Source organism: Macaca fascicularis, chromosome 12 (assembly GCF_037993035.2).
Source record: "Macaca fascicularis isolate 582-1 chromosome 12, T2T-MFA8v1.1".
Lineage (NCBI taxonomy): Eukaryota > Metazoa > Chordata > Mammalia > Primates > Cercopithecidae > Macaca > Macaca fascicularis.
This window is the reverse complement of record NC_088386.1, coordinates 23,493,052-23,511,850: the sequence shown is the minus strand read 5'-3', so window position 1 is coordinate 23,511,850 and position 18,799 is coordinate 23,493,052. Positions and strand designations below refer to the sequence as shown.

General features: G+C 39.0%; 1 protein-coding gene across 3 annotated transcripts in view; it reads right to left on the bottom strand.

The window, feature by feature from the left end:
- Window positions 1-18,799, bottom strand: part of THSD7B (thrombospondin type 1 domain containing 7B) — a 907,474-nt gene that overhangs the window by 32,411 nt on the left and 856,264 nt on the right. For all 3 annotated transcript variants that reach the window (XM_065525431.1, XM_074008583.1, XM_074008582.1), the window contains one exon: window positions 2,377-2,522. In XM_065525431.1, coding sequence (XP_065381503.1) covers window positions 2,377-2,522 — 146 coding nt within the window. The remainder of the gene's footprint in view (window positions 1-2,376; window positions 2,523-18,799) is intronic.

The following is an 18,799-nucleotide window of genomic DNA, read 5'->3' as shown; positions in this document are numbered from 1 at the left end:
CAGATTGATGAGCATATGGTGTGTATGTGTTAGCAGCTGAGAAACTTGGGAAGAGTTAGAAAATGCTAAAAAGGAAAGTATGCCTGAGGATAAATACTTCCTTTTTCACAGAAGATACTGGCAGAATTGGCACATCCACTGTGCCCCACGCGAGTTTCTTTTATTATGGGTTGATACTTGTGAAGGCAAGCAGCCACCTAAATATCACCACCCTCATTGAATGAGCTCCCAACTTGTGTTTGGCAGGCAAGGACATGCTAGGACAAGAGGAAGCACAAATGCAGCTGTAGAAAGATGTTTTTCCTTTGTGTAAAAAGGCCCACATGCATTTTGATCACTAATGTTAAAAATCCAGCTTATATATACATTTAAGTATAGTAAATTTTTAAAAAAGATATGGTGTTACCTATCTCACAAAGAGTTAACAATTAGGCTGCAGGAAAAGTAGGAATGTAGCTGGAAGTCAGGAAAAACTCAACTTAGATATTGTCATGATTCCCTTTCTCTTGCACCTCTGCTTTACTTTGTGTCATTTTCGGTGTGCTTTTTGCTTCTGAGTGACTGACTTCATCTATAAGGTAGAATGACGTGGCCACTAAGAGCTTCTGATTACAGTACCTTGGGATGAGATCAATTCCACTTTACATTATTGGGGAAGAATGCTGATTGGCACTGTTTGGGCAAGTGCCCACCCTAGAATAATTAACTATAGACTTGTTTATTGAAGGTTTTGCATAGATTAAGTCTAGCTCCAGAGTTTCTTCCCAAGTGGAAGTGTCAGTGAACGGGAGTCACTCTATCTAGAAATCTGACGCAAGTCTGAAGTTTCTGGAAGCACAAACCAATCCCCTGCTCTGGTGGGTCTCCAGAAGTCTTGTCAGGGCTTTCAAGACTAGGTATTTCCAACAGATGCCATAACCCTCCACCCATCACCAGCACCACTACAGAGAATGACCACCACCCACCACTCTTGTCCTTATTACTTTTGCAAAAGCTTGACATTTGACAGCAAAACACTGCATTTGGCATTTTCCTATAATATTCCTATGGAACAATTTGGTAGACTTGCCTATCAAAGATATGGATTCCTGATACCTGAGAAGATAAAAGAGAAAGTGCCCAAAACAGGTAAGGTACAGTAGTAGTTGTATTTCTGGTAAGACTTGGAGTGTGGACATTGTCTGTTCTCTGTCTGTCTGTCTCTCCCTCCCTCCCATCCTTTGTCCTCTCTCTTCTTCCTAACGTTCAACTTTCCTCTCCCTTTCCCTGAAATGGCTTCCTAAATTCCTTGAGCTTATTTTCTCTATTCTGTCAAAGCAGTCCCAATGATAAGGAGCAATATTCCTTCAATTTTTGTAAGTGAGTCCAAACAACATTTAAATATTGCTGAATACTTAGGAAAGAATTTAGACTAGTAGACAAAGTATTAATATTTAAAGCTATTAAGTTACTTCTGAATTGGTTAATTAGCACGGTTACCTTATTTTCTGTAAAAATGAGACTGAACAAATGTACCATGCATTTTTGTTCTTCTGGGACCTATTAAAATACATAGGCATTTAACTTCTGCAAGATAATAATGTTGCCTGACAATGTCATCCTGACAGGAACACTAAACATCTCTACGAGAATACTCTGCAGATTTCTTAATGCATAATCAAAATTATTGTTACCTAATTAAAGTATGCTTTGGAACATGAACTGAAGGATAAACTACTAGGATAAGAAAGCAGGAAAAAGCAATGTGCTATTTCTTAAGCAAGAAGCCAGAGAGAAAATGCAGTAGAGGATCTTTGCTGATCTAGCAAAAGCTCTTGGTACGTGATATATTATAATGTTGTTAGGCATTTATCTGTCAGGCCAATAAAAAAGTAATCATCGAGGAAAATGTAGTAACCATGGTTCATGTAATAATGTTAAAATATAACTTTTGTACACTTTTGGTTTTCTGCTCATATGCAAGATTTTGTCTAACCCTAGAAGTGCTTTTTAAGAAATCTAAATTTCTTAAACAATCTAAAGCAAGCTATGGATTTTCACAGCATCAGGATTTTTGCCTAATTAAATAATACTTTGATATTCCCAACAAGCCAATAAAATAACAGAATTTTAAAGGATGCCAAGGAGATTGAAGGATTTGTGACCTGTCCTATTATAATCAGTACTTAATGAATGGCTATTTATTATCCTATCGATATCACTCTGCATGAGGTTAAGCCATTTGATTGTATTTTTCCATGTTCTACGTTGCATTAAAAATACATTGTGCCAGACCCCTGGTGCTGTGAAATTTATTCCATCAGTGCATATGTTTGACCAGACAAGTGCTTTGAATATACTGATGAATATTTCTCTAACTGTCATTACATGACCTACCTCCAATTTACATGCAGACCAGTTGCCAAGGACCCAGCTGTAGCAGGGGGTCACTGGGCAGGTTTTCTGCTGGGTAAGCTCTGTGGGGCATGGCCGTCCTTCTCCTTGGGTTGGCATAATGATAAATCGAGTCCGGCTCATTCGACCTAAAATGATAAGGGAGGTGTCAGCTTTTCAGTTAGTTTGGCCTGGAAAGGGACCTGAAGAACAGAACGTTGCCTTATACATGTAAGTCTTCATTTTAATAGACTGAACTATGTCCTATCCCACTTTTAGTTTTTCTGTCATTTTCATTTAGAGTTCTACAGAGATGCAGGCTATCTAGGTTTTCACAATGTTTGAAGGATCTGAAATTCTGTCTTCTACTTCTTTTAGTCTTCAAAGTACAAACTTTCTATTGTTGCCAAGTAGACTAATCTTGTAAACATTGGTAGACTGTTAATTCATTTAATAAATATTTATTAAGCTCTAGCATGATCAAGGCATCCTGTAGTGTGCTAGGGTAAAGTAAAATTGCCAGATGTATCTTCTACCATCAAAGACCTCATATTTTAAGACAGGATTACAAATATTAAATCCAAATAGTGAGTATTGCCTCTTCTGTGAGGCAATAAGCATAAGCATGAACATAAGCAAGTAAGGCAAAAATTACACATAGAATCCTAAAAAATTCCCTAGGAAGGTGCCACCCCAAGGTCCCAATAGTGTCTTTCAATTAATTCAAAACAGATAATTTTTTCAGAGGTTTAGAACCAATTTCTTTCTTCGCTGAGCACAAGATAAAGTTGTTGGCTTGGATGAAGGAACCAAGATGTTTAAAAAACATATGTGCAGATACCAGCTCCTGTTCTGCAATGAAAGAAAATTGATTAGTAAAACTGACTCAGGAAACAGCAGTGCTCCCATATCATCTTATGCCCCCTCCTAGGCATTAGGTCATCAGCTCATCAAGTGGAATAGTGATGGAATAACCTACATTATTGGTTTCTGCTTCTCTCTGTCTCTCTCTTGCACTCATTCACTCTCACTCTCTCATTCCTACTCACCCTGGTTCTTTCTGATGAAGTACTCAGCACATATAATTTAATTACTACTAGTTATTTATGAATATGATGGACTCTCAATGTTTTTATAAAGTTAATTATGTAATTGTATTTGTGATAAATGTTAAAAGAAAAACAGGGTTCTGTGGAAGCATGAATTAGAATGGCAGCCCATTTTGAGAAGGAACCAGAGATCACTGCCACGAGTAGTGGAACTTTAAGTAGAAATCTGAAAAGATGCAAGTCAGATATGATGTGGAGAGAGAATGGGCCACACAGAGCGAAGAGAAGGTGAGGCACAAAGGATCACATGTCTGAGGACCTGACAGAAGCCAGTGCAGCTGAAGCGGAGAGTGACGGTGCAAAGGGCTTGAGAAAATGTTGTTAAAGCTATTACAAGCAGAGCCTTTTAGTTGATGTCAAAGATTCTACATTTATATCCTAAGAGAAATGGAAAGCTAGTGAGGACTTCACTTCTAGATAGAATTCACTTGAAAGCCCTGGATAGAAACAATTACAGATACCTTCAAGTTTAGTGATAAGTAAGGGTGACTCACACTTTCAAAGAACTAGACCTCTTACCGTCCACCAGAATATTATCATAGATTTGGTGGTAAACTAACTCTCTGAGAATATCCTTGAAGAAAACCAGGGGGTTCTAATCACTGGCTTCTAAATTCCTTAAGGTTTATACTTCCGTGTCTAACATGGTACTTCACAGACATTAAGTAAAGTGGACTATATGTTTAATTTATATTTTCATAAATTATTGATGTGATATTATGTTATATGCAAATATGTGATGATATAATAGTATCAATACATTGATTGAGCTGGTACCATACATTAGGCAATATTTTCAACACTTCGTATGCATGGACTCATTTAATAGTGATAACAACCCAAGAGGAAAATTCTACTGTTCTCCCATATTATAGATGACAAAACTGGGGCTCAGAGAATTTAAGTCACTTGTTTCGGTTTAAAAAAACAAACAAACAAAGTAGGCTGCAGAACAAGGTTCAAAGCAGTTTTACTCTAGTAGCTGCTTCATTAATCATGCTGCTGGGTAGACATGAGCAAGACAGCAAAGACAGCTACCTTAGTTAAGTCTTTTTATAGGAGACACACAAGGAAGTTTAGATGGTAGTTGTATTAATTCATTTTCAGGCTGCTGATAAGACATACCCAAGACTGAGAAGAAATAGAGGTTTAATTAGACTTATGGTTCCACATGGCTGGGGAGGCCTCAGAATCATGGTGGGAGGTGAAAGGCACTTCTTACATGGCAGTGGCAAGAGAAAAATGAGGAAGAAGCAAAAGCGGAAACCCCTCAGATGAGATAAACCCATCAGATCTCATGAGACTTATTCACAATTACAAGAATAGCATGGGAAAGACCGGCCCCCATGATTCAGTTACCTTCCCCTGGGTCCCTCTCACAACATGTGGGAATTCTGGAGATACAATTCAAGTTGAGATTTGGGTGGGGACACAACCAAACCATACCATTCTGCTCCCGGCCCCTCCAAATCTCATGTCTTCACATTTCAAAACCAATCATGACTCCCCAACAGTTCCCCAAAGTCTTAACTCATTTCAGCATTATCCCAAAAGTCCACAGTCCAAAGTCTCATCTGAGATAAGGCAAGTCCCTTCTGGTTATAAGCCTGTAAAATCAAAAGCAAGCTAGTTGCTTCCTAGATACAATAAGGGTATGGGTATTGGATAAATACAGCCATTCCAAATGGATAACTTGGCAAAAATAAAGGGGTTATGTGGCCCATGCAAGTCCAAAATTCAGTGGGGCAGTCAAATTTTAAAGCTCCAAAATGATCTCCTGTGACTCCAGGTCTCAATGTCACATCACACTAATGCAAAAGGTGGGTTCCCATGGTCTTGGGCAGTTCCATCCCTGTGGCTTTGCAGGGTACAGCCTCCCTCTTGCTTGTTTTCATGGGCTGGCGTTGAGTGTCTGCAGCTTTTCCAGGCACATGGTGCAAGCTGTCAGTGGATCTACCATTCATGGGGATGGAGAACGATGGCCCTCTTCTCACAGCTCCACTAGGCAGCATCCCACTAGGGACTGTATCTGGGGGCTTCAACCCATGTTTCCCCTCCGCACTGCCCTAGCAGAGGTTCTCCATGAGGGCTCTGCCCCTGCAGCAAACTTTTGCATGGGAATCCAGGCGTTTCCATATATCTTCTGAAATCTAGGCAGAGGATCACAAACCTCAATTCTTGACTACTTTGCACCCGCAAGCTCAACGCCACATGGAAGCTGCCAAGGCTTGGGGCTTCCACCCTCTGAGGCCACAGCCCAAGCTTTATGTCGGCCCCTTTCAGCCATAGCTGGAGCAGCTGGGACACAGGGCACCAAGTCCCTAGGCTACACACATCATGGGGACCCTGGGCCTGGCCAACAAAACCACTTTTCCTGCTGGGCCTCCGGCCTGTGATGGGAGGGCCTGCCGTGAAGTTCTCTGACCTGCCGTGAAGACATTTTCCCGTTGGTCTTGGGAATTAACATTAGAGTCCTCATTACTTATGCAAATTTCTGCAGCTGGCTTAAATTTCTCCTCAAAAAAATATGGCTTTTTCTTTTCTACTGCATCGTCAGGCTGCGAATTTTTCTGAATTTTTATGCTCTGTTTCTGTTTTAAAATGGAATGCTTTTAACAGCACCCAAGTCACATCTTGAATGCTTTGCTGCTTAGAAATTTCTTCCACCAGGTACCCTAAATCATCTCTCTCAAGTTCGAAGTTTCACAAATCTCTAGAGCAGGGGCAAAATGCCACCAGTCTCTTTGCTAAAACATAACAAGAGTCACCTTTGCTCTAGTTCCCAACGAGCTCCTCATCTCCATCTGAGACCACCTCAGCCTGAACTTTATTGTTCTTATCACTATCAGCATTTTTGTCAAAGCCTTTCTACACATCTCTAGGAGGTTCAAAACTTTCCCACATTTTCCTGTCTTCTTCTGAGCCCTCCAAACTGTTCCAACCTCTGCCTGTTACCTACTTCCAAAGTCGCTTCCACATTTTTGGGTATCTTTCTAGCAGCGCCCCAATGTACTGGTATCAATTTGCTGTATTAATCTGTTTTCATACTGCTGATAAAGACATAACCAAGACTGCGAAGAAAAAGACGTTTAATTGGACTTACAGTTCCATGTGGCTGGGGAGGCCTCAGAATCATGGTGGGAGGTGAAAGTCACTTCTTACATGGCAGTAACAAGTGAAAAATGAGGAAGAAGCAAAAGCAGAAACCCCTGATAAACCCATCAGATCTCGTGAGACTTATTCACTATCATGAGAATAGCACAGGAAAGACTGGCCCCCATGATTCAGTTATCTCCCCCTGGGTCCCTCCTACAACACATGGGAATTCTGGGAGATACAATTCAAGTTGAGATTTGGTTGAGGACACAGCCAAACTATATCAGTGGTAAAATTTCTTTCAGTGATAATATAGGCAAGGGCTCATTCTGCAACTCCAGGCACAGAGCTCTTGCATGGAGTGTATATGTTTACACAGATGTTCTTCCCAGAATCACTCAAATCATACAGGTCAGATGTCATTCACATCAAATGTTGTCCCTGCCAGATGAACACATTTAGCACAAGATTTCACATTCAGTTTTGCTTAAATACTCTTCAAGTTTTATAATAACTTTAATGTTTATTCTCTTGACTCAAATACCTATTATCCTAATGTCTTTATAATTGCAGGCTGTGCCATCCATCTTTGTAAGGATAATGACAATGTGGTGTCACCTTTATCACAGCCAAAGAGGCTCTATTTCATTATAACCAAATAACTTCCAGTTTGTCTTGAATTGATGGCATGCTGAGGGCCAGTACTATAGAATCATTTTATTTATTTCCATTAAGGTGACAGATAAGTTTTGCTGGATGTAAAGGTAGAGAAAATCTAATAAATGCAAAAGAAAAAAAATGATGCTATTACTTTTTAAAATAATGAAGTCTCAAGATCATTCATCGGAAGCACAGCTATATGGTTTCTCTAGCTTTTGGTATCCAAACACAAAGAGAAGATTTCCAGACAATGCCTATTACTTCCAAGAATATTTTTTGAAACCAAGGAACATATAGTAAATCTGTATTTTGATGTATTTTGTGTTTAATTGTTTCATGTTAAAGTTCAACAAAAAATATTCCTAATAAATGCATGCAAGTGTAAGAGAAAATTACTAGACCTGATACTTCTGTTGGGTAATTGTTGTCTCTATGTTTCCTTTTCTATTTAGGTCAAGGATGTTTTGATTGTATGAGTTAAAGAACCAAAAATGTATCCCTCAAATAAAAAATGTGGATGTTCCCAATAAAGGGGCCTGCCACCTCCCAGGGTAGTGGTCAAGTATTACTTGAGATGCCAGATCTCAGAAAGGATGGAATATTTAACCAATCAGCTATCTCTCAGCAATAATTGTTCTATCAAGAACTCCGAACAGCAGGAGCCAGAAGGAATTGTTTTGGCAATGATGAGTTTTGATGGGAGAGAGAAAGCAGTGGAGGATGTGGTCAAATTAAAGGTAAAAGTATGGTGTGGTATGGAACATGAGAGAAAGAGAATTTGAAACTAGCTGATGTGCCAGGTACAGTGGCTCACGCCTGTAATCCCAGCATTTTGGGAGGTTGAGGAAGGGGCATCACTTGAGTCCAAGAGTTCGAGACCAGCCTGGGCAGCACAGCAAGACCTCATATCTATAGAAAAAAAATAGAAAGCTAAAAAATAAACCTGATATATGGTGGAGACAGGCCTGGAATGGGCATTAAAAGTTTCTAGTTGGAAACAGTTCTCTCCAATTAACAACTAGTAAACGATTATGACTACATGCAAGTACTTTAACTCCTCTGAGCATAAATTTTCTGTAAAATAAAACTGAGAATACAAAACGTCTTTATTACTTGAAGATAATTCATGTTAGAAACAAATGCCACTTAAAAGTGAAGCTATTTTAAATAGGAATTAAATTATTTTAAATAAATAGTAGATTGGATTAAGAAAATGTGGCACATATACACCATGGAATACTATGCAGCCATCAAAAAGGATGAGTTTGTGTCCTTTGTAGGGACATGGATGCAGCTGGAAACCATCATTCTTAGCAAACTATCACAAGAACAGAAAACCAAACACCGCATGTTCTCACTCATAGGTGGGAACTGAACAATGAGATCACTTGGACTCAGGAAGGGGAACATCACACACCGGGGCCTATCATGGGGAGGGGGGAGGGGGGAGGGATTGCATTGGGAGTTATACCTGATGTAAATGACGAGTTGATGGGTGCAGCACACCAACATGGCACAAGTATACATATGTAACAAACCTGCACGTTATGCACATGTACCCTACAACTTAAAGTATAATAATAATAAATAAATTTAAAAATAAAAAAAAATAAAAAAAAATAAATAGTAAAAAATATTTAAATGAGACTTTTTTTCCGAAACTAAAAAGAATGGAAGTGGGTTTATTTCATCCAATATCCACAAGTATATATATTATGATTACAATTATGTACTCATTATTAGGACAAATAAACTGGTCATTGATATTTCTTACATAATTTTATGACAGCTGTAAGAGATCTTGATGTTTCATAACTGACTTTCACAGCTTGAACATGAAGTCTTTGGCTGTTGAGTCAATGATCATCAGTTTTCCAAGGGCTCACTTTATTCTTGGTGTGACGATCACTCCATAGTGTATCCCCTTTGTGGTGGACACACATTTAATTTACAGATAAAGATAGATCAACAAATCCCCTGATTTGCAATGACAGAACATGTGTGTTAATGGAGAAAGCTTGTTGACTCGGTACAGGTTCTGTAAATGATAAGTTTATTCATGAATATTTTGATGTTATGAGGGGTTTGGCTGTCTGTGGAATTCAAAATAATGTAGATTCAGGTGAAGAATATCAGATGATGAGGACTGCCTGGATGTGTGTCACATAGGTTATACAAATAAAAAGTACTATATAAAACCAGCTCACAAGGGGTTGGGCACAGTAGCTCATGCCTGTAATCCCAGCAGTTTGGGATGCCAAGATGGGCAGATGACTTGAGGTCAGGAGTTTGAGACCAGCCTGACCAACATGGTAAAACCCCATTTCTATTAAAAATACAAAAATTAGCAGACATGGTAGTGTATACTTATAAACTCTGCTATTCGGAGGTTGAGACAGGAAGATTGCTTGAACCTGGAAAGCAGAGGTTGCAGTGAGCCAAGATCGCACCACTACACCATAGCCTGTGACTCCATCTAAACAAAACAAAACAAAACAAAAAAACTTGTGGAATATTTTAAATATAGTAGATGCTTTTATTTTTTTCTTCTTAAACATTTATTTATTTATTTATTTATTTATTTATTTATTTATTTTTTGAGTCGCAGTCTCGCTCTGTCGCCCAGGCTGGAGTGCAGTGGTGCGATCTCAGCTCATTGCAAACTCCGTCCCCTGGGTTCACGCCATTCTCCTGCCTCAGCCTCCTGAGTAGCTGGGACTACAGGCGCCTGCCACCACATCCGGCTAGTTTTTTTTTTTTTTTGTATTTTTAGTAGAGACGGGGTTTCACCGTGTTAGCCAGGATGGTCTGGATCTCCTGACCTCGTGATCCACCCGCCTCAGCCTCCCAAAGTGCTGGGATTACAGGCACGAGCTACCGCGCCTGGCCTTAAACATTTATTTTTAACAAATACTCTCATATCAATTCCTAGAACTGACCCTGAAACATGCCTGTAATGAGCACATAAAGCATGCTACCTGTGTCTCCTATATTTTATTGGGCTTATTATAGTAAATGCACAAAATTATAAAATACATAATTACTCAGCCAGGTCCCAACCCATCAAATCCCTTAACACTGTATCCTGGACTCTTTCTGTTCTCAGAGTAATAGTGAAGCTTGCCGCCATACATATCCTCCTGCTTTCAAAGTCAGAGGGGAAGAATTTCCTTGGAAACTCTCTGGAGTTGTCTTGCTTGGGTTTGTGTTTTCCAATAACAGCATAAGACATGACAATAGGTATCAGCTGGGAACTAAATTCAATCATAAATATTGACAATATGCTGAATGAGCAATGCCCGTTGAGATGAAGGAACAGAAGTTGCTCTCTATTCGTGCACTCATCAGGCTACAAAACAGAGAAAGACACTCCCTATAAAATATATTTCCAGTTAAAAAAGACCTAAATCATGGTAGGGTAGATTTGCTATTTGCTAGTAATTCTCCTCTCTGAGCCTTTTCCTCTTTTTCCCTGGAGAATACTGGGACCTCATTATAAACAACATTGATATTAAGCTTATCGTTATATGAGCAATAATCACTAGCAATGAAAGAAAAAGGATTGAATGGCAAGATCTTTAGAAATGGTATACAGGTTGTAGAAACAAAAACAGAAACAGAGGGGCCAATCCCAGTGACTGCATACAGGTTTAAAGCATATCAGACTAGATCATATTCCCACTTAACTAGGCAGTAGTCAAACTTCCCTCTTGAGGCTCCACTGACAAAGTAAATGTAGGAAATTTTAAGCAATTCAAACAAATCTCAAAACTGGTAAACATTTGTCAACGTATACACTTAGAAAAAGAAAGGAAGTCAAACGCAGTAATTCCCTATTCTGACCATATTTTCCCATCAAAGTAGCCAGTCACCATGCCCTTTAGAGAGACATGCTGTAAACAACAATTCTTCTGTGGCCCTGACACATAGTCACTGAATTTACTGGAAATTATGGTTTTGATAGCTTCGGCCAATTTGGATACGGCCCAGGCAAAGTATATACGTAAGAGATAATGGAAAAGGAAATATAAGAATAATAGAGAGATTGTTCAAGACGGTTCCTATTGACTGGAAACAAACAGCTCATTGAATAAAATATCTGAGCAATTTACATAAATGTACCTATAAACTCCAGGGCACCGTAGATATATAAAAGCAATAATAGTAGTATATGAAGTAACTTTGAGTTTCCAGCGTGTCTATGAATATCATTATTATTGGCTTGCTTTCCATCTGGACATTACTTCTTTTGAACATAAGTTAAATTTCCAAAGTTTATGCACAATCATTGACAGAAAATGGTCACCCAGAAGCCAACATCTAGAAGGGGTTGGCCAACTAAAACACCATGCAGAATAGGATACAATGTCACTTAACTCAAGTTAATGGTTCCTGATAAGAACCCCCAAATCAGGTTAATGAATAAAAGATTTTCGCTTTCAAGGGATTTACCCCTATGGATTTATTCTTAAGCATTGGGTACCTGCAACCTAGTGCTAGACAATAGCAAATACTAGCGGATGACAACATAAGTGAAAAAGAAGCAAAGGAATACTAACAAAACCTCATTAGTAGATGGTCATATTCAATCTAAGTTAACTTTAGTCATATGTGTTTCTGTGTTTAAGGCATTTTATTGTATGATACCTTTTGTCATTGTAAAAGCATTCCTTGTTATGGAGGGAGGCGCTAAATTAATTGAGGGAATACAATGTGTTTTAATATACAAATGATGTCATACATTCTTGCTTAGCTTTTTCTCTTCCTTATCCTGCTTTCTTCACTTTCCTGCCCCTGATAGTTCCTCCCCTTACTCTCCGAGTCACATAAATCACTTTAACAACCCCAGTTTCAGGCTGAGTTTAGGACATAGTTATTAATATTATCTCTTAACACATGATAAACTGAGACTCACAGAATTTAAATATTTTTTGTGAAATGATACAGTAGAAGGTTTGAAACAAAGATTTGTCTTGCTCCAAAAGCATATGCTTTCCAATAGATCTCATCTAATCCATTTCTTAGGTATCAGATACTATGCTCTAGTTATTAGGCCACTCCAACTAGTTTGAGAATTGCACTTAGATCTATCTTTTGCAATAAATTTGTTATATGTATTTGTACACTCCATATTTTCTTTAGCAAAAAGTAATGAAGGTGACTGTGCTAACACCTTTCTCCTATGACAACTTTTTTATTTGCTTTCAGGTACTCATCAGAGTAAATTTCTGAAAGTAGTCGAAAATCAGGTTGTGTATAAAATGCTCAATTAATGTCATGTGGCTCTTTAGGCAGGACATCTACTAAAAAGTGGTTAAAGCTGTACTTTTCATTTCTCTTAACAAATATCAGGAATTTTTATCCAAGTTCATTTTAAGTGCAAAATTTATTTTAAATATTACTGGTGGATATAGATTTAGAATCAAGGCTATTTTCCAGTATAGCAGAGTGGAAGAAAATTATGGTCCTGATCTGCAAACTAAAGACAGCTCTTTAGCACGTGTGTGGTGTTAACACAGCAGTAATTCTACACCAAGAGATACAGTCCATGAGCTTCCCCTATAGAGGAATTCCTTGGCTTATATGAAAATTGCTTCAGGTCTCCAGATACCCTGTTATCCTAGAGAAGATCCAACTTAAGATAAACATTCTATAGGCTTTTCAGAGCAAAACAGACTCTAGTCCCAGCCAGGATCACATCTCTGCCAGGTACATGGGAAGTAACAAGACCACCAGTTTAGAAGTCAAGGCCGTGCTGTCAAGGGACTTAGATACGTTTTGATGGCAGAAGATTAGGCATTTCTGACATTGCTTGGATATGACTCCAGACTTTTCAGTAGTAGAGTATGTATATGCATTCTGACCACTACTTTCAGTTCTATTTTCAAAAATCACATTTCAGTTCCATTAAAAACTAACACAAGTTGAGGGACCACTGTAATATCTATAAACAGCAGCAATACCCACAATGAGCCATTTTCATGGGATGCAAGAGGGTCAGAGAGAGTGAGTTTGCAAATCTTGGAGCTAATATTCCCACTCTTTTTAGAGAAAACCATCAGAGTCACACATTACCTCTGTAAGATTTGCAGCTATTAGATAAACTACATAATATGCAACATTATTGGTTGTGAGGCAAGAACCTATTTACAAGGTTTAAAATTCAGGGGCACTTCTCAAAGCTTTAATATATCTCACTGTCCTTTGTGTTCCCACCTATGACCCATTTTATCTGCTTATTCTCAAATATACCCATAAATTATAATAATTTTTATAGTGATATAGCACGCAACCCAGGGCCATGTACACAATAAATGATACAGAGTGTCAGATATACAGGATCACAGTAGAACAAATGGGGTCTTTGGAGACACCTGAGCTTGGGTTCAAATTCATTCTCCACAACTGACAAGCTATGTAACCTTGGGCAGATTACTTCAGTGCCTATCATTACATCTGTAAAATTAGGTCTACACTTCATAGTACTGTTGTGAAGAATTACTAACATACTCCTAGCATCAGTAATTATACCCTTGACCAACAGGTATTAAAAAGCAATCACTCTCATATTTCATCATTTTATAGATAAAAACAGTGCAAGAGAGTTCTACACAGGATAAGTGAGCAGTCCAACATCCTACAACTTGCCATGGAAAAGCTGACTTTAAAACCCAGATCTCTGAACTTCTTGTCTATTGTTTTTCTTTCATTCCACCACCTAGCTTCTTGTTCTTTTTCCATAAGAACTAACTACTTTATACAGTAAATAAGGCTGAATTATTATGACAGACTGTCCCCAGTCAAGAATACCACACATTGATCAAATTGGATGCAGACACCAAAAATTAAAGTTACTGGCTTGCCCTTGAAACCTAAAAAAAAAAAGCTGGAAATCACAAAGTTGTTGTTGTGTTTTGGAGTTAATACAAAATTATTTTCTCATTATGGGCTAGAGTCAACAGAAAAATTATATGCCATCTGGGAAACACAAGAAGTAGGCTGGGTCATATGCTATAAAAATATTATAAACTCATATGCATTAAATTTAAAAATATAAAATACGGCCAGGCGCGGTGGCTCAAGCCTGTAATCCCAGCACTTTGGGAGGCCGAGATGGGCGGATCACGAGGTCAGGGGTTCGAAACCATCCTGGCTAACACGGTGAAACCCCGTCTCTACTAAAAAATACAAAAAAAAAAAAACTAGCCGGGCGAGGTGGCGGGCGCCTGTAGTCTCGGCTACTCGGGAGGCTGAGGCAGGAGAATGGCGTGAACCCGGGAGGCAGAGCTTGCAGTGAGCTGAGATCCGGCCACTGCACTCCAGCCCGGGCGACACAGTGAGACTCCGTCTCAAAAAAAAATAAAAAAAAATAAAAAATGAAAATAATAAAAATAATAAAAATAAAAATATAAAATACAAAGAAATCCTAGTCTGGATTTAATAACATTCTTAGAGTGTTATCAGTTAAATAATTATGAATAATTCATGATATGCTAAATTTAGAGAGTTCTATATCCTACTGAACTAATGAAAATTCAAGAGACAAAAAAACATGACTAATCCAAATATTAAGCTCTTCTATTACAAGCTTTGATCTTTGAAATCTATCTAAAAAGATCCCTTAGTGGAAGCTTAGAATCAGTCTCTCTCTAAATTGAAATAAATTGGATTCAAACTGTTCTGACCTTGAAATCTTTAACACAATTAAAAAGTATATGCCAAGCATCAGGTGTACATTAAAGAGGCAATCCAGACACTTGGAAAACAAAGTAAGAGCTCATTCAAAATTTCCCCTCAGATCATTGCAGTTCTGTGGGTTCGATGATGAAGTGTGGCTCATGGGGAAGCATAAGGGACATCCAGCACACCAGGTTTTGCCCAACAACTCTGCGAATGCAGAAACAGAGATAGCCGGGCGTGGTGGCTCACGCCTGTAATCCCAGCACTTTGGGAGGCCGAGGCGGGCGGATCACAAGGTCAGGAGATCGAGACCACAGTGAAACCCCGTCTCTACTAAAAATACAAAAAATTAGCCGGGCGCGGTGGCGGGCGCCTGTAGTCCCAGCTACTCAGGAGGCTGAGGCAGGAGAATGGCGTGAACCTGGGAGGCGGAGCTTGCAGTGAGCCGAGATCGCGCCACTGCACTCCAGCCTAGGCGACAGAGCAAGACTCCCTCTCAAAAAAAAAAAAAAGAAAAAAAGAAAAAGAAACAGAGATAATTGTGTGAACTTTTGTTTTTGATAAAGACATCAGCTGAGAATTGCAGCTGCTGAAGTTTGACTCCCAGGTAACTCGCATGCCCACTTTAATGTGACTAAATAAACTCTACCTCTTCCTGTCGTCTCTGCCTATTGCTACAACCTGTTCGAAAAGAGAAAGCGGCTCCTACACAAGACAGTTGCTGGCACTTTGTCTTAGAACAGGCGAGCTGCTGATAGTTTCCTAATGATAGTCTCCAACCTTTGCAGCTCCACAATTTGGTCCCTTAAGAAACAAGTTCATCTGTACCATACATTCCTGCTTCTGATTACTGCTATTCATTTACTGTTTGTTTTTCAGGTTGTGCTCTGTGAGGATTCAAGCATGATTTAAAGACAGAATTATCTTATTTTAATAATATTATTCTCTACCACAGGAGTGATGGTTAGGGAAGAGTGGTGCCATCAGACTGGAGCAGGAAGGCTGGAATGGGGACGACATTTGGGGATGGTAGGGAATAACATGATACACCCACAGAGGCTGCCTTGGCACAGTCTTGAGGGTATGTGCTTAAAAATTCAAGGGCCATATATTCTATTCCTCTTTGTACCACTCAATTTTGTTTTTAAAGTTGGAGACTTGGGCTGGGTAGGGTGGCTTATGCTTGTAACCTCAGCACTTTGCGGGGCTGAGGCAGGCAGATTACTTGAGCTCAGGAGTTTGAGACCAGCCTGGGTGACATGGCATAACCCAGTCTCTACAAAAAATACAAAATTTAATCAGGTGTGGTGGCATGTGCCTATAGTCCCGGCTACTTGGGAGGCTAAGGTGGGAGGACTGCTCGAGCCCAGGAGGCAAAGGTTGCAGTGAGCCAAGATTGTGCCACTACGTTTCATCCTGGGCAACAGGATAAGATTCTGTATCAAAAAAAAAAAAAAAAAAAAAAAGATAGAGGTTGGGCACAAATAAATACAAGTAGAAAATACTCATCTTTATATTTTTGTCTGAAGGTCTTAACATGGGACGTTAAATAGAACAGGTAGTCAAAAAATGCTTGTGAGATTGAACACTGAGCAGCCTAGCAAAGAAAACACTAGTCACAAGAGCTATAGCACCATCCTGCCCAAATATTATCCTACTATACCCTTAGAAACTAGCCAGAGGTGATGTGTAACTGATGCCATACTTACATGCCAATAGACACCATCTACATGATTTCCAAGTACTTTATGCAACCTGATTTCTTCGCTAGTCTTTCTATGCCTTAGTTCACACAAGGACTTTTCTTGTGAAATCTGTGTTTTGTTTTCGTCTTTGTTTATTATTCTAACGATTGGAGAAAGGTGAATTTTAGCTCAGACTATAGCTGCCTAGAACTCCTGAATAGTAAGATTCAAATTTGCATGGGTTTTTGTTGTTTGTAGATAAACGGGGTCTAGTAGACAACAGGGTCTGATGAGTCCACAGCACTACTAGAACTGTTCACAATTTTTAAGTGATCTTTTAATACTAAACTTATGGTTTGGAGTCTTATTCGTAAAGGCTTGCAATCTAGTATGCAAGCTCTTCCCCTTTCAGCTTTCTTTCTATGGTCCAGAACCATCTAGGCAATGACAATAATAAAATTTTTTCAGTGTGCCAAGAACTGTGTTTCAACTGTGAAGATTTACCCACGAAGAATACAAACAGGGTCATTGGCCCCTTAGAAAGAGAGACATGAAAATGGATTCAATTCGTGCATGATAAAAAATCGTAGGAGGCAGTCACGGGGATGATGGTGAGAGGCTCCATGTAAGGAAAAGTGGCAAGGTGAGAAGAAGCATAATTTGATCAAGGGTGTGGTTGAAATGTAGTATATTGGAACTGACAGAGCTGGCAGGGCAGTACAAGGTGATGGAGACAGCACAGGGGAGATCCTGAAGATTCCCGTGGGCCATGTTCACAATACAGGACTTTATTCTTTCTTGCCTTTTCCATGCTATCCTTTCTTACTGAGAGAAACAAACATCCCAGCAGTGGCCCTTGAGGACAACACTGTAGTGCTTATGGCAGTGGGATATCCAGAGTGGGTCTCTCTGGACAGAGGAGCAACCAACTTTTTCAATGAAAGACATCACTGATGCAAACAACACCTCTCATTTGTATGTCTTTTGTGGATTCATCAATGAACATTATTACTAACTTGTTAGTTTACTCTCTGTTGTCCCTAAAATAGATTTTAAGCTCCATAAAAATAGGGAAATTGCCTTTTTTCCCCCAGTGCTGATCTCGTAGTACATAAGACTATAACTGACACGTATGTATTTGTTTATGGATAAATAAATAGATGAATGACTTATATGTCAACATAAAAACACTTGGTCAGATATTCATTTTTAGAATATCACATAGGCTACGAATATAGTGTGTAGAATTTGGAGAGGGGTAAAAGGATGAGATATAAAATTGACAGATGAGGGTGACTGTGTCTATGGAATAATTTTTAAAAGATCCTATGGAGTCTCCAAAAATCCTCTCTTCTACAGACAGGTAGAGGAACATGGAGGAGAAAACTCACATATACTAAACACTCATGATGTGTCTGTTACTATGCCAGGTGTCTTTTAATACTTAATTTCATTTAATTCTCACAACAAAAACTAAACCACTAACATGTGCAAAATTCCAATTTATAGATAAAGAATCAGAGACTCAGAAAGATTTAGCTAAATGTACATGCTTAAACAGCTACATTCGCACGTAGATTTATACAACTTTAAAGTGGATGCCCAATGGAAACCATGCCTGGCTGCCTCTGAAAACAATTGACAAACTATTGGTTAATCACTGTAATCTCAGTCCTAAGACCTGTCATTTCATTTCCACAAGGTCTTTGCTCTCATTTGTGCAAGAAATTACATATTATTGTTGGACATTGCAATTCCCATGTTTTCATTATGAGTAACATTCTTTGTAGAAGTAGTTGTCAATTTTTCTTAGTCACATTTTCCTAATAGGTACCCTGGTTACCGTTTTTGGCCCTGCCCTCTCTAGGACCTTACAGTTGAGTTCACAGATGAGCTCCTTTTTAATCATGAGTCATACCTAGTTTCTCACACAGTCCCAACTAAAGAAGATAATTATCAACAACATCAGCACATCCATTTGTGAGTAGCTTATAGATGAGTCCATAACTTAGTGCCAGTGGTCCAATATGAGAACTTCTAGAAAACTGCTCTCAAATCTCTGTGGTTGACAATCAGATCAAGGTCCTGGTATCTCATCCTCCCCTCCCAATTATGATCTCTCCAAACTGCAGTTCTTCTTCCCATCTCCTCCCCTGTTTAATTTGCCTGCTATGGTTTGGATGTGGTTTGTGTCCA